This window comes from Eurosta solidaginis, chromosome 3 (assembly GCF_040869045.1).
Source record: "Eurosta solidaginis isolate ZX-2024a chromosome 3, ASM4086904v1, whole genome shotgun sequence".
NCBI lineage: Eukaryota > Metazoa > Arthropoda > Insecta > Diptera > Tephritidae > Eurosta > Eurosta solidaginis.
In genome coordinates, this window is record NC_090321.1 from 165476462 (window position 1) to 165491599 (window position 15138).

A 15138-nucleotide genomic window follows, 5' to 3' on the forward strand; every position below is an offset into this window, starting at 1 on the left:
AAAGAGTCGCAAATCCATTCATCTATGCTATTTGTCGCTCCCATTGGAAACGCATGAAATCTAATGAACTTTCAACGCGCGATGCTGCATCTGTAATCTTTTGTGTTCGGGCCTTAAACGATGTTGATTGCGCATGACTTTTGCTCACAAATCAAACCAGGAGATTGCGCATGTAAACATTAGATCAGCTGTTTTTATGACGTATGAATTTACCCTTTTCCTTAAGCTATTTTCGCTCGATCTTTTTCTTTTCAAAAGTCGACTATAACGTATATGCGCAGAACGAAGCAATTTTGAACTCGTGAATGCGCAATATGAGTAGGTGATTTGTGACTTTTGCTTCTATGTGAGCGTTTTGACAATTAAATGCCCATCACATAAGCAGTAGTAGATGCGTTACACTCAATCTTATACTTTATGAGTAGATTGCATGTATTTTTAATGTTAATAATAGTGCTTCGCAAAATTTTGTATGTGAATGGGCAAGGCGAAATAAACTTCAATTGCCAAGTTCCATCAAATTTATAAACGCAACATATTGGTTGATTGTGGCGATGTTCCTGGAATGTATAAGCTTGTGCTAAACGCATCTATATGAAAACTTTTGTTGTGCCGCGGCCTTTAATGTTTTTATAGCATACATACGCCTTCCGACAACGCGTTTGTTGTGTGCCGACGGATCCGGGCTTCGATATAATATCTTTTTGTACGCTTCCTGCTTGAACATTGTTGTTTGAAGGCTTGGAATGTTGTTGTAGCTCAAATTTGAAAGATGTATTCGATCCGAACGACAGCTCGTTCTTTTATTTCCGCCATTGCTTGAGATAGTTTGGAAATTATGGGTGAGTTGCACAAATCGTTGAATTACTTTAATTTAGGAAGTATTTGGTTATTATTTAAATACAATATTGTGCAACGATGAAAGCTATACAAACGTAAGTATATTTTAATGCAATTCACTTAAAAATCGTCTAGATTTATTATATGCTGTAATTTCTTGCCTTATTTTATCGAGTTATATCCATGAAATCACTTTAGATTAGGCATAGCCTGTCACCGGAATTTAGGTCAAACTGTTAGCTTTATATGTACGCGGTAAGAATATAAAAATCAATTCGAAACTAAAATATGCATACTCCATTTGTAGTCTAACCTCACTCTGGGTCGTTGTACTAAGAACATTTTAACTAATATATGTATATATATCTAAGCTACAAATGAAACTATTGATTTCTGATAACTTTTTTTCTTTTATAGGCAAGCCAAGAGGTCTTCGCACAGCCAGGAAGCACGTGAATCATCGCCGCGATCAGCGTTGGGCTGATAAAGATTACAAAAAGGCACATTTAGGAACGAGATGGAAGGCTAATCCTTTTGGTGGAGCATCTCATGCCAAAGGCATCGTACTCGAAAAAGTGTATGTAAACTAAATTTAGAAAGTTATTTTAATTATTATAATTGCAATGTATGTTTGCCGCTAGTGGCTGTGCGTCACGCAGTATATTTTTGTGTTGTGTTAATGAACTGAATCATATCACAGGATTATACTGTGAGCTGCGAGCCACTGTTCACCAACAATTTTTCCCCGTTAGTATTATAGTTGTAAATAAAAGATCGTATATTGTTCTCTACAATTTGTAATATATTTAACTTATTACAGTGGTGTTGAAGCCAAACAGCCTAACTCTGCCATTCGTAAGTGCGTGAGGGTGCAACTCATCAAGAATGGTAAAAAAATTACTGCATTCGTACCCCGTGACGGTAGCTTAAACTACATTGAAGAAAATGACGAAGTTTTAGTTGCTGGTTTCGGTCGTAAAGGTCATGCCGTTGGTGATATTCCGGGTGTTCGGTTCAAGGTGGTTAAAGTTGCCAACGTTTCTTTGCTTGCTTTGTACAAGGAAAAGAAGGAACGTCCTAGATCGTAAATCCTAAAAAAAATAAAAACCATATTTTATAGCTACAATCAACAAAAAATATAAAACGTCAAAACAAAAGAACAGAATTTTTTTTATTGGTTTTATAAATAGTGGAAAATAGAACATTTTCCAAGATTGACACAAAAACTGCAATGAAAGAATGTCATAATCGACATTTTTACAATCTCCGGATAACGCTGAAAGTGAAAGAGCGCAATAACATGCTGGAGGTTATGCCTCACCCTGGCTCAGCTTCCTTTGGACATAACCCCTTCAGGTAATTCTATACGACAGCATGACACTACTAATACCCGTCCAAAAATATCGACAGAGGTGTCAAAACACGCGTATTGACCTCGACAACAATAATCTGAGGGCGGAAAATAAAAATGTTGGGTATAGAAAATTTATAAATGTGACAAGAACGTTGAGACTAGGGCATCGAGTACCGGGAATCCCGAGCATCGCGAGTCATTTTGCCATCCCGGGATTGCATTTGCAAAAACCACGGGAATTCGTGATTTCTTCGGTATCCTGTTTACAAATTTAAGTATCTTTAATTGGTTTATTTCTTCAATTTGAAACCTATTCCTGGTGAGGTGGCATAATTTTTTTGGGCGTTACAAAATTGTATGTTTTTGGTAACTATTTACATATGTATATTTGCATATATTACATACTCTTTTTGAACGAAAATTCAAAATTATGTCTGGATGAATTCTCGAAGAATTCCGGGTTCCGTGATTGTTATTTTTAAATCCTGTAATCCCGGGATTGCGAAATATCTTCGAAATTGTTCTGTATGCGGCAGTTTTGTTAACTTTTTCAATGCATTTACACATTTGGGTGCTACATGCAGGATCAGATGAAAGGGTTGGTTGTGTAAGTCGTGTGTTCTCTGCAGTGTTCCCATTTTGGGTTTTTTGTTTCTCCGTTTAGCCTGAAAAATTGCGATTTAACTTTATGCTTTTTTCAGCTTTTTTTTATAAATTTGGTAGCTCTTTTTAAATTTTTAGAAGATCTAGATAACAAGTTTTATGTAGATTCAATTTTAAGAACATTGAATGAATTTGGGCTGGATTTAAAAAATTTGAAGGGCTAAAGAACAGATAATGTTGGCATTATGGTAGGCAGAAATCGAGGCGTAATAACTTCAGTAAGCCAGTATCAACCTAATATCATTTACGTTCCGTGCATTTGCCACTTGATTCTATGACTCTTTCATCTGTTTCGAAACCCGAACAAGGAGCCATTTCAGTGTAACCGCATTTAATTTTTTGCGTCCCTCCTACAAAGTTTCATCCTCCCAGCAGCTCCTTGCAGCGGGACTGCTCCATATTCTCTTGCTCCGGGAAGGTATCGAACCCAATCCGGGTTCGTCTCCTGACCCCGGTCCTGAGAAATGGTTTTGCTGCATCTGCCGGAAAGGAATCTTTTTAGGACGGTCATACTCTTGTCAGTGTGTCACGTGCAAGGGATGTTTGCATCGGACAGGTTGTTCTGGGCTAGATCCTAAATCAGACGTCCTCATAACTTATAAATCTTTTGTGGCACTTTGCGGTTCACGCCCAAGGGCGTCCCGTAGTCTACGCCTTAGCGCCCCCACTACCTTCCAGCAGCTCTGCTGCTCAGCAAGCCACAACAAGTACCCACTGCTGCTCGCGGCCGCTCCCACACATACCTACAACCTCCGTAGTAGAGTCGGGAGCAGTGCCGAGCATCAGCCCCTGCCCCCTCTACCGGCAGCAATTGGGTAGGTCAGGGAAACAGACTCCTAGTCTCTACCTCCTTTTGCACCGTTTGACAGCACAGAATATATATGTTTGCGACATCCGCCCAATGCACCTTCTGCCTCCACAGAAAAGATCGCGAGAGCGGAAATGGTGGCGGTCTCGCGTTTATCATACACCACTCATATATTTGAACCCGACATCGGCCGCAGGGACAATGGCCTAGAACGTCGCGGCTTATCTGTCCGGTTAGGCGATGTAAACCTAGAAATCATCTACATCTACATCCCTCATGCCACCTGTGCTACCCCAGTGGATACCGCCCTAATATTAGCGCCTTACTAACTGGTGATAATCGCATTATCTTAGGCGATTTCAATGCCCATCACGATCTATAATTATTGTAACGTACACCTAGCATGAATCCGCCCCTTGGCGCAATCAAGGTGGATTGCCCCCAGGTAGCTCAGTGTGAGGGGTCGGGGCCCTTGACCCTTGATGCGGGGCGGATGTTACAATCATCTCTATCTTCTGACTTCCATGCATACCCCTCGCAGAAAGCCCTCCCTACCATGGACCGCTCGATTTGTTTCGCCTGGCAGCGAGTCCCCTTTTACTTCCGCTCCAAATGACCCCACTCACTTACCCTTACGTCATCCTTCCCCACCCCCACCGATTAAGTTTAGCGCGCCATTATATCTTTCTTTTATATTTCAATCTAACATTCTATTTATTTGAAATATCTTAATTCTATACAAAGAATTCAATAAAAAAAAAACGTATCTTATGGCTATTGAGCCAAATACCAATGCTTATGGAAAATAATGATTTAGATCAGGACAAAAGAAACTTATATCACACTTGAATCAATATATGTGTATATATATGTGACTATCGCGTGACTGCGCTTCCCAAGGCAGTCGGTTCTATGTACCGGAGCGACTCGGGATTTTTCCCGATCAACGACTGTCATTTCAGTGTGACCCCATTTAATTTGTTTCGTCCCTCCCACAAATTGTCATATTCCCAGCAGCTCCTTGCAGCAGGACTGCTCCATACTCTTACTCCGGGAAGGTATCAAATCCAATCCGGGTCCGCTCTTGACCCCGGTCCTGAGAAATGGTTTTGCTGCATCTGCCGGAAAAGAATCTTTTTAGAACGGTCATACTCTGTTCAGTGTGTCTCGTGCAAGAGATGGTTGCATCGGACAGGTTGTTCTGGGCTTGATCCCAAAACCCGATGTCCACGTAACTTTTATAAATCTTTTGTGGCTCCTTGCTGTTCACGCCCAAGGGCGTCCCGTAGTCTACGCCTAAGCGCCCCCCCCCCCCCCCCACACTACCTTCCAGCAGCCCCGCTGCTCAGCAAGCCACAACAAGTACCCGCTGCTGCTCGCGCCCCACGGCGCCAACAACTCAAACAGCTAATACCACTCATAACTACTACCTTCATAGTAGAGTTGGTAGCAATGCTGAGCATCAGCCCTTTCCCCCTTCCCCCTATAAACCAACGCATCAGATTGCTTGTGGATGAACACAAGCGGGCGAAATGGGAGGAGCACCTAAGCGGTTGTAACCTCTCTACCGGTGTGGGTAAACTTTGGTCCACCGTAAAGTCCCTATCGAATCCGACTAAGCTCAAAGACAAAGTTTCCATCGCCTTTGGCGACAAAGTGCTGTCGGATGCGAAAAAATGCGCGAGCGCTTTCTGCCGACAATATATAATGCATCCTACGGTCGACAAAGATAGACGGAGAGCCAATAGACACGCACATAAACACAAATTCAGCGCGTCACCAATCACGATCACCGCTAAAAAGGTTTAGGACACCATTGGTTGTTGTTGTTGTTTTTTTTGTTGTTGTTGTTGTTGTAGCAATGCTCGCCCCACCTAATAGCCGCGACCGATCACAAATTGTCATCAATATCCTCTAACGGGAGTCCAAGGAAACTTGCCGTTTCAACAGGGGTGGACCATAAGGAAAGGGGTGTTAGAGGCGTTGGTTCCACATTACAATTAAAGAAATGGGGACACATTGCAAGCGGGGCATACATTTTGTATGTCGGGGTTGATTCTGGATAGGTAAGAGTTTAACCTGTTACAGTATCCAGAACGAAGTTGAGCAAGAGTGACACGCGTTTCCCTGGGGAGTATGCGTTCCTCTTCCGCGAGTTTTGGATAATTTTCTTTAAGTACTGGATTCACCGGGCAATTCCCGGCATAAAGGTCCGACTCCTGTTTGTGGAGTTCACCAAGGACCTGCTTGTGTTTTTTCACTTCATACGGCTGGATTCTCAGGTGCCGTATTTCCTCAAAATGCTTACGGAGATGACTCCTTAAGCCCCTAGGCGGTGCTGGTTCATCAATCAGATGTCTGTTGGGATGCCCAGGTTTCTGGGTATTCAACAGGAACTGTTTGGTCAGCATCTCATTTCTCTCCCTGATGGGGAGTATTCTCGCCTCATTATGCAGATGGTCTTCTGGGGACATAAGAAGACACCCCGTGGCGATTCTGAGAGCAGTATTTTGGCAGGCCTGTAGTTTCTTCCAGTGGGTAATTTTTGGGCTTGGCGAAATTTTTAGGCTTGGCGACCATATGGGTGACGCGTAGCACGTAATCGGCTGGCTAATTGCTTTGTATGTAGTCATGAGCGTTTCTTTATCTTTTCCCCAGGTACTGCCAGCGAGGGATTTGAGGATTTTGTTACGGCTCTGAATTCTGGGAATAATTGCGGCTGCGTGCTCACCAAAATGTAGATCCTGATCAAACGTCACACCCAAGATTTTGGGGTGTAGGACAGTCGGTAGCGTAGTGCCATCGACGTGGATGTTCAAAATGGTCGACATTTGGGACGTCCATGTTGTAAATAAGGTCGCGGAAGATTTAGTCGGTGATAATGCCAGGTTTCGCGAGGCGAAAAAACTAGAGAGATCAGGGAGGTAGCCGTTTTTTTATTGCATAGCGCATCGATCTTTGGGCCTGGGCCTGTGGCCATTATTGTGCAGTCATCGGCGTAGGAAACGATTGTGACTCCTTCCGGTGGTGAAGGTAGCTTAGATATGTAGAAATTAAACAAAAGTGGGGATAGGACACCACCCTGTGGCACCCCTTGTTTAATTCTCCTTGGTTTTGATGTTTCGTTTCTAAATTGCACCGATGCCTGCCGATCACCCAGATAATTTGCGGTCCACGTTTTAAGACCTGGGGGAAGGGTAGACCCTTCCAGGTCTTGCAGTAACGAGTCATGGTTGACCTATCAAAAGCTTTTGATAGGTCTAGTGCTACGAGTACTGTTCTATGGTGGGGGTATTGATTTAAACCGCAATTTATCTGGGTGCTAATGGCATTTAGCGCGGTGGTAGTGCTATGGAGTTTTCTGAAGCCATGCTGATGAGGGGCTAGCTGCAAATTTGCTTGGAAATAAGGGAGCAAAATGGCTTCAAGCGTCTTTGCCACTGGCGATAGGAGAGATATCGGACGATACGACTCACCTATGCTAGCTGGTTTCCCAGGCTTTAGTAGCGGGACCACCTTGGCCCTTTTCCATTTCTCGGGTATGACCAAGGTGGAAAGAGACAAGTTGAAGACATGCGCTAAATATTTGAAACCCTCTTTCCCTAGGCTTTTAAGCATCGGCATGGCTATGCCGTCTGGGCCCACTGCTTTGGATGGTTTAGCACGACCAATGGCCAATGACCAATGAAAAACGCACTTTGATGTTGATGAATTATTCTCAGCTGATGGAACAACAAGTTCCCCCGGTAAACGTACATTTTGTTCAAAAACCATTTCCGCTGGTGTAGCTGAAATATCCTCTTTGTAAATAGATCGCAACCCAAGTAGTATGACAGGTAACTCGTCATACCAATTGTTTGATCCATCTCTAGCCATTATAGTAACTTTTAGCTGCCTATGAAACCTTTCAACCATACCATTTCCTTGAGGGTGATAAGCCGAAGTAGTAATATGATGACTACCGAGTAATTTGGTTAACTCTAAAAACAATTTTGATGTGAATTGGCTACCTTGATCGGTGGTTATTTTCAATGGAACTCCAAACCGAGATATATATTCTTTGAAAAATTTGTTCGCAATTGTTGACGCTGAAATATCTTTTAGAGCATATGTCTCTGGCCAACGAGTAAATCTATCAATTATTGTTAAAATAAAACGATGTCCTTTCGAAATAGGTAACGGTCCAACTATATCTAGATGTATATGCTCAAATATATTCTTAGGAATGGGAATTTTGACAACAGGAGACTTTGTGTGACGATAAACTTTGGATTTTTGACAGTTAAGACACTCTTTTGACCAACTATTAATATCTTTAGTAATGTTAGGCCAAAAATATTTTTTAATTATGAGTCGTTGTACCAGGATGTGCAATTCCATGCAGCATGTCAAATACCGTCTTCCGTAATTTACTCGGTACAAATGGTCTAGGTGTATCTCCAGAAACTTCACACCAAATATTGAAATTTAATATAGGTATATTAATTAACTTCAAATTTAAAAATTGTATTTTAGATATTAGTTCGTTTAAATCTCTGTCATTTTGTTGTTCGCTTTGTAAAATTTTGAAATTCAGCTCTGTATTGTGTATTGCATTAACCTCGAAAGCTCTAGATAGCGTATCTGCTACAACATTGGATTCTCCTTTAATGTATTGTATGTCATCAGTAAATTATGCTATAAACTCCAAATGTCTCGTTTGTCTGGGACTCCGTTCTGTTTTTGAATTTAAAGCTGTAGTTAAAGGTTTGTGGTCCGTAAAAACTGTAAATTGTCGTCCTTCCAAAAGATATCGAAAATGTTTTATATTTAAATAAATTGCCAATAATTCCCTATCAAATGCGCTGTACTTAATTTCGGTTGGAGAAAGTTTTTTAGAAAAAAAATGCAAGAGGTTCAATTTTGTTATTATATGTTTGTTGTATAACACCACCAATAGCCGTATTAGATGCATCTACTGTTAAAGATAATTTGACATCTTTGTTAAAATGATTTAACAATGTCGTAGATGCAAATTTATCCTTAATGCATTCAAAAGCTTCACTCGATATATCGTCCCATATTAAAGTTTTGTCACGTTTCTTACTTGTTCTGTTAATTAGATCATAAATTTTGTTCGTAAATTCTGCTAATTTTGGAATATATCTATGGTAATAGTTTACCATGCCTATAAATTTATGGGCTTGCTTAACTGATTTCGGACGTTCGAAATTGCGAATAGCTGCTACCTTTTCGTCAGAAGGTCGAATACCTGTACCAGAAATATTATGTCCTAAAAAGTCTATATTTGATACGCCAAAAGTACATTTACTTTGTTTAATGTTTAAACCGTACTCTGAAAGGCGTTGAAAAAGTATACGCAAATGTTTTAAATGTTGTTCTTCGTCTTTACTTACAATAAGTAAGTCGTCGATATAAGAATATACAAAATCTAAGTCACTGACTATTTCGTTAATGAATCTTTGGAAAGTTTGTGCAGAATTTCTAAGTCCGAAGGGCATTCGCATGAATTCAAACATACCGAAAGGAGTTGTAATCGCAGTTTTATAAATGTCTTCCTCAGCCATAGGAATTTGGTGATATGCTCAAACTAAGTCTAATTTCGAAAATATATTTTTATTACGAAGATTCATATTAAAATATTGTATGTGTGGTAAAGGATAACGATCCGGCACAGTTACAATATTTAATCTCCTAAAATCACCGCAAGGACGCCAGTCATTCAACTCTTTTTTAGGTACTAAGTGAAGTGGAGATGCTACTGAAGAATTTGAAGGCCGACAAATGCCTGTTTTAACTAAAAAATCAAATTCCGTTTTAGCGACTTTGTATTTTATCGGATCTAAGCGCCTGGGTCTAGAAAATGGAAGACTACCTTCCGTTACAAGTCGATGTACCGTTGTATGTTTAACAGGTTTCGTATAATCTGGTTCTGCAAAAAGTGACGGAAACTCTCTTAATAATTTCGTAAATTTATTATCAACCGCAAATAACTTTGGTAAAGGAATGTCGCAAAAAGAAGAAATGGTATTGACCGAAAGATTTTTTAAGGGATCCACTAATCGCTTATGTGTCATATCAATAAGGAGACCATATTTACAAAGAAAGTCTGCTCCAATTATTGGCTTAGCTATATCCGCTATCAAAAATGTAAAGGGAAATTCACGTCTTAAACCTAAATTTACGTTTAAAAGCCTTTTCCCATATATGGAAATTGTTGAACCATTAGCTGCTGTAAGAATTATATCTGTACGTTTCGTATGTGGAAATTTACACAATGGTAACACTGAAATTTCTGCTCCACTATCGATCAAAAAATGTAGTTTATTATCTTTATCAAAAATGAACAAGCGACGAGTTGAAAATTCCAAATTACCGTTGTTCGTCGCTGCAACAACGGTTGAATTTAGTTTGTTGAATCTTTATTTTTATTATAAGAACACGGTTGTTCACAATTTCGGGCATTACTTCCAAACTTGTAGTGAAATCTACACAGCCAATTTGGATTATTACGCGAATTGGAACGACGTCTAAATGAATTTTTAAAATAATTTCTGGAATTCGACCGTGATCTAGATTGATTTTGATAAACTTGAGTTTTTATTTCAGATAATACTAAAGAAAGTTTTTGAAAATTTTCAAACATCAAAGAAGTAGTTTTGACCAAATTTTCAACAACAGAATTTTGCGCTACTAAATTCGAAACCGCGTTAACCGAATATACTTTATTTTTATTTATGACTTCCCAAATATTATCAGCTAGTTTTGTCAATTCATTTATATTAGTTGAATTGGAACTAGCTAAAATCGCACTTAAATTTTTGGGAAGTTTTCTTATCCAAATCTTTTTAAGAATATTTTCACTGAAATTTGAACCGGCAAGTAAAATCAATGATCGATAAAATTCTGAGGGTTTACGATCTCCCATCTCAGAATCACTAAAAATTTTATCTAGTTTTGAACTTTCACTTAATGAATGCCTTTCTATTAAGATTTTCTTAAGTTAAGAAAACTTATTAACTTGTGGGGGATTTTGAATAAAATCTAAAACCGTTAAAATTACTTCCTGTGGAAGCGCGGTAATAATCTGTTCATATTTTGTGTTCTCTTGCGTTATATTTTTAGTACTAAATTGTGTTTCTGCATGGATAAACCTATCTTCTGGACAACTAGTCCAAAATTGTGGAAGTTTAATTGATGTTGCGGAAATTTCATTTGATCTTATATTTTCGTAAGGATTCGAAATATGATCAGAAAAATTATCATTCGGTAAATCAATTAATGAGTCATTTAAATTGCTTGTGAGTGTAGTTTGTATGTTGTGTGTATTGTTGTGTGGGGAGTGAAACATATTAACCGTTTTGAAAAAGAAAGTTAGAGAATAAAATAGCAAATTTGACAACAGATGACAAAAAGTCGTTCCCTGCTAGAAAATCAATAAAACAAAATTAATCTAAATCAGTAAAACAGTTATATAATTTATATTAAATAAATACTATACTGAATTGAAGGAAGAGTTCGCAATTTAAAATTTTTTAATTTTGCTACTACCTTATGGAATGTAAATAGTCGTAAATAAGTTACCAATTCAATGTAAATAAATTGGCTTAATTACTCGAGATTTAGTATCAATATGAAATTGTTTTTGAGATGCAGGAAGATGAAATTGTTGCTAGTAGTATATCAGAAGTATCATTTTGTATTTGTATTTATTAGGCAATTCATCCCAGCATAACAATTTGGCAAAAATTATTTTATAGTGCTAGTCGGTAAAAGGCATAAAATAAACAATTTAAACTTGAAACTTAAAGCTAATGACTATGGCTAAGAAAAGGTTACAATAAATAATATATTTAATAAATATTAAATAAATAAAATAAACGAATGATAGAGTACATTTGCTTAGAAGAAATCAGTATTTTAATTGTCTAGGTTATTATAGAAACTTGTTAATTCTTTATTGAAGAGCAGAGCATTGCTTATAAGCCTAAGTCTAGAAGGGAGCGAGTTCCAAAGACGTATGGATGTAATGAAGAACTGGCGATCGGATATTAGCATACGATGTCTGAAGTGGGTAAGGAGAACAGATCTAGACGACTGGAGAAAATTTAGCCTCCGATACAGATAGTCAGGTTCCTTCATATATATTAATTTATGTAGCGTAATGAGCGTTTTAAGTTTAATAAGGTTATCGAAAGAAATGTTTAGCAACCTGTAAGCATGATGAGAGACGTGGTCAAGTCTTTTCAACCCGTAGACGTATCTAGCAATGTTGTTATAAACAACATTAAGTTTCCTATTACATACATAGTCACAATTAGAGTAAACCTCACAACCATAAAGGAGCGTAGGTATTAAGTACGCTTTTGCTATTTACGTTGTTTAATTCTTACTTTATTAACAATAACGATAGCGAAAGTGACGGAAGTGTCATTGATAACATCACAGGTTGTTAAGATTGATATAATCAATGGTCGTTATTGCAATGAAACCAGCTCTATCTTAATTCTAGGCGCAGCAACATACACGGTATGTACGAAGACGCACACAGCTAATAGCGGTGAGAACAATAATCGTAGTGACTAATTGTGAATGAAATGTTTGTATAAAATTTGTTGTAATATAAGCTCCTCAATGTATCTGCAACTGCATCTAAAATTTTTCTGTAATATTAATTCTTCTATGTATCTGCAACTGCATCTAGAATTTTGCTGTAATATTAGTTCTTCTATGTTAATATTAGTTCTTCTATGTTAAAACGTTATAATGCCAAGAAATTATATACGATGACCGATATGGATACGATTATCCCACATTCAAAAAACAATTACTGCACTCTACAAAAGGCGGGATCGCCAATTGTAGTTCCAATATTGAAATAAAAAAGGAACTATTTTTATGTAATAATTAATATATTTTTAATTGAATCGTTAGTACAAAAATTGAATTTTCACAAGAATGAAAATTTTTGAAGTAAGTCAATTCAAAATTGAAAACCAAAAATACATGAATACATTTAAAAATAATAACAAAATTACAAAGTAAAATATTGTAAAGTTAAAATTATAAACAAACCCTACAACCCCCACCATAGAACAGTACTCGTAGCGCTAGACCTATCAAAAGCTTTTGCTACGGTCAACCATGGCTCGTTACTGCAAGACCTGGAAGGGTATACCCTTCCCCCATGTCTTAAAAGGTGGACCGCAAATTGTCTGGGTGGTCGGCAGGCATCGGTGCAATTTAGAAACGAAACATCAAAACCAAGGAGAATTAAACAAGGGGTTCCACAGGGTGGTGTCCTATCCCCACTTTTGTTTAATTTCTACATATCTAAGCTACCTTCACCACCGGAAGGAGTCACAATCGTTTCCTACGCCGATGACTGCACAATAATGGCCACAGGCCCAGGCCAAAGATCGATGCGCTATGCAATAACCTCCCTGATCTCCCCAGTTTTTTCGCCTCGCGAAACCTGGCATTATCACCGACTAAATCTTCCGCGACCTTATTTACAACATGGACGTCCCAAATGTCGACCATTTTGAACATCCACGTTGATGGCACTACGCTACCGACTGTCCTATACCCCAAAATCTTGGGTGTGACGTTTGATCAGGATCTACATTTCGGTGAGCACGCAGCCGCAATTGTGCCGAGAATTCAGAGCCGTAACAAAATCCTCAAATCCCTCGCTGGCAGTACCTGGGGAAAAGATAAAGAAACGCTCATGACTACATACAAAGCAATTAGCCAGCCGATTACGTGCTACGCGTCACCCATATGGTCGCCAAGCCTAAAAATTACCCACTGGAAGAAACTACAGGCCTGCCAAAATACTGCTCTCAGAATCGCCACGGGCTGTCTTCTTATGTCCCCAGAACACCATCTGCATAATGAGGCGAGAATACTCCCCATCAGGGAGAGAAATGAGATGCTGACCAAACAGTTCCTGTTGAATACCCAGAAACCTGGGCATCCCAACAGACATCTGATTGATGAAACTTCGTTCTGGCTACTGTAACAGGTTAAACTCTTACCTATCCAGAATCAACCCCGACATACAAAATGTATGCCCCGCTTGCAATGTGTCCCCATTTCTTTAATTGTAATGTGGAACCAACGCCTCTAACACCCCTTTCCTTATGGTCCACCCCTGTTGAAACGGCAAGTTTCCTTGGACTCCCGTTAGAGGATATTGATGACAATTTGTGATCGGTCGCGGCTATTAGGTGGGGCAAGCATTGCTACAACAACAACAATAACATCTATGGCATTCAAACTTGCAGGCGGACAGCAGGGGATCAAATAGAAGAAACGACGTTCTGCAAAATACTTTTCGTTTGATACCCATATTGACATACATATATGTAATGCCAAAAAATTACCCCGGGTCCATCCAAAACCCGCGGCCCGATCCATAGTAATTCTGCGCGGAACACATTGAATTTACTGTCAAATATTTCCTTTCATAACAATGAAGTGAGACAACCACTTTTTGAACAGAAATAACTGCTGTTTTAATTTTGGCCAGCTAGATTGATCAAATACCTCCACGTGCGCCGCTACAAAAAGAAAAATATTTCTGAAAAAATTAAACAAATTAATTTATGCTGTATAATTGCCTTTATACAAAATTTATTGTGTATAAAATTAAAAAGGAAAGTTTTCACCACCGCGCATAAGTGAAAATTTCACAAGTTTGCAAACGAAAAATTGTAAACAAACTTCTTGCTCTTTTCTGGGCGTATTTACGCCTAGCGGCCAACTTTGCTATACGCCTAGCTACAAGAAACTTTGTCGCTTTCATGCAGCGGACGCCTCGTACGCAGCTCTCCATTCAAGTACATGTGTTCGGCATCAAAGCGTACAGATTTCGCCTGCAGCGTCTAATACTCGCCTATGACGCGTAGCCTCTTATGTATCTTGCCCAATCTTTACAAATATCTCTTGAAATGTAAAAGGAATATGGCAGGCATGCGATTTGTTTTCTATATTTGTTCGATATCTAATTTGAAATTTTTATTTCCGTCTTTCACACGGATTCCGAATATGTTTAATTTGCCTTCCCATATACTTTTCGGTTCAGTGATTCCAAACTCCCTGAACGAACTAAAATTCGAGCCGTTGTCTATTACAATGGCTACAAATTTCTCGAGAAAGAAGCAGCAAATTTCCATCATCAATTTCAAAGAAGTATGACCCTGCAAATCACCTACATGCCAAAGCCGCAGATTTTCGTTCCAAAGTGATTTCGTCAATCTGCATATTTTTTAGAACAAATAACTTATTTCAAAATCAATTTTGTTTACATATTTAAAACATTATACCCAATGGGCCGTAAGGCCAAAAAATCTACGATTCAAGCTGCTCCAAATATCTGCAGTTAAATAAACATATCTTACAGCGCTTAGGGCGTTTCGAACATCTTCCAATTGTTGGGCACATATATCCTCAACAGCTCTACGGATTG

At 38.8% G+C, this 15138-nt stretch overlaps 1 protein-coding gene across 1 annotated transcript; it reads left to right on the forward strand.

The window, feature by feature from the left end:
• The first annotated feature begins 690 nt into the window (after positions 1-690).
• Positions 691-2005, forward strand: RpS23 (ribosomal protein S23). Its single transcript, XM_067777756.1, has 3 exons — positions 691-842; positions 1258-1417; positions 1661-2005. The coding sequence occupies exons 1-3, from the start codon at positions 839-841 to the stop codon at positions 1926-1928; spliced, it is 432 nt and encodes a 143-aa protein (XP_067633857.1). The 5' UTR covers positions 691-838; the 3' UTR covers positions 1929-2005.
• Positions 2006-15138: the final 13133 nt, after the last annotated feature.

What these genes read in the sequence shown, in the direction of transcription:
- RpS23 (XM_067777756.1), top strand. An exon ending in GGCATCGTACTCGAAAAAGT is followed by an intron (nt 1,418 to 1,660) that starts GTATGTAAACTA and finishes AACTTATTACAG; the next exon opens with TGGTGTTGAAGCCAAACAGC.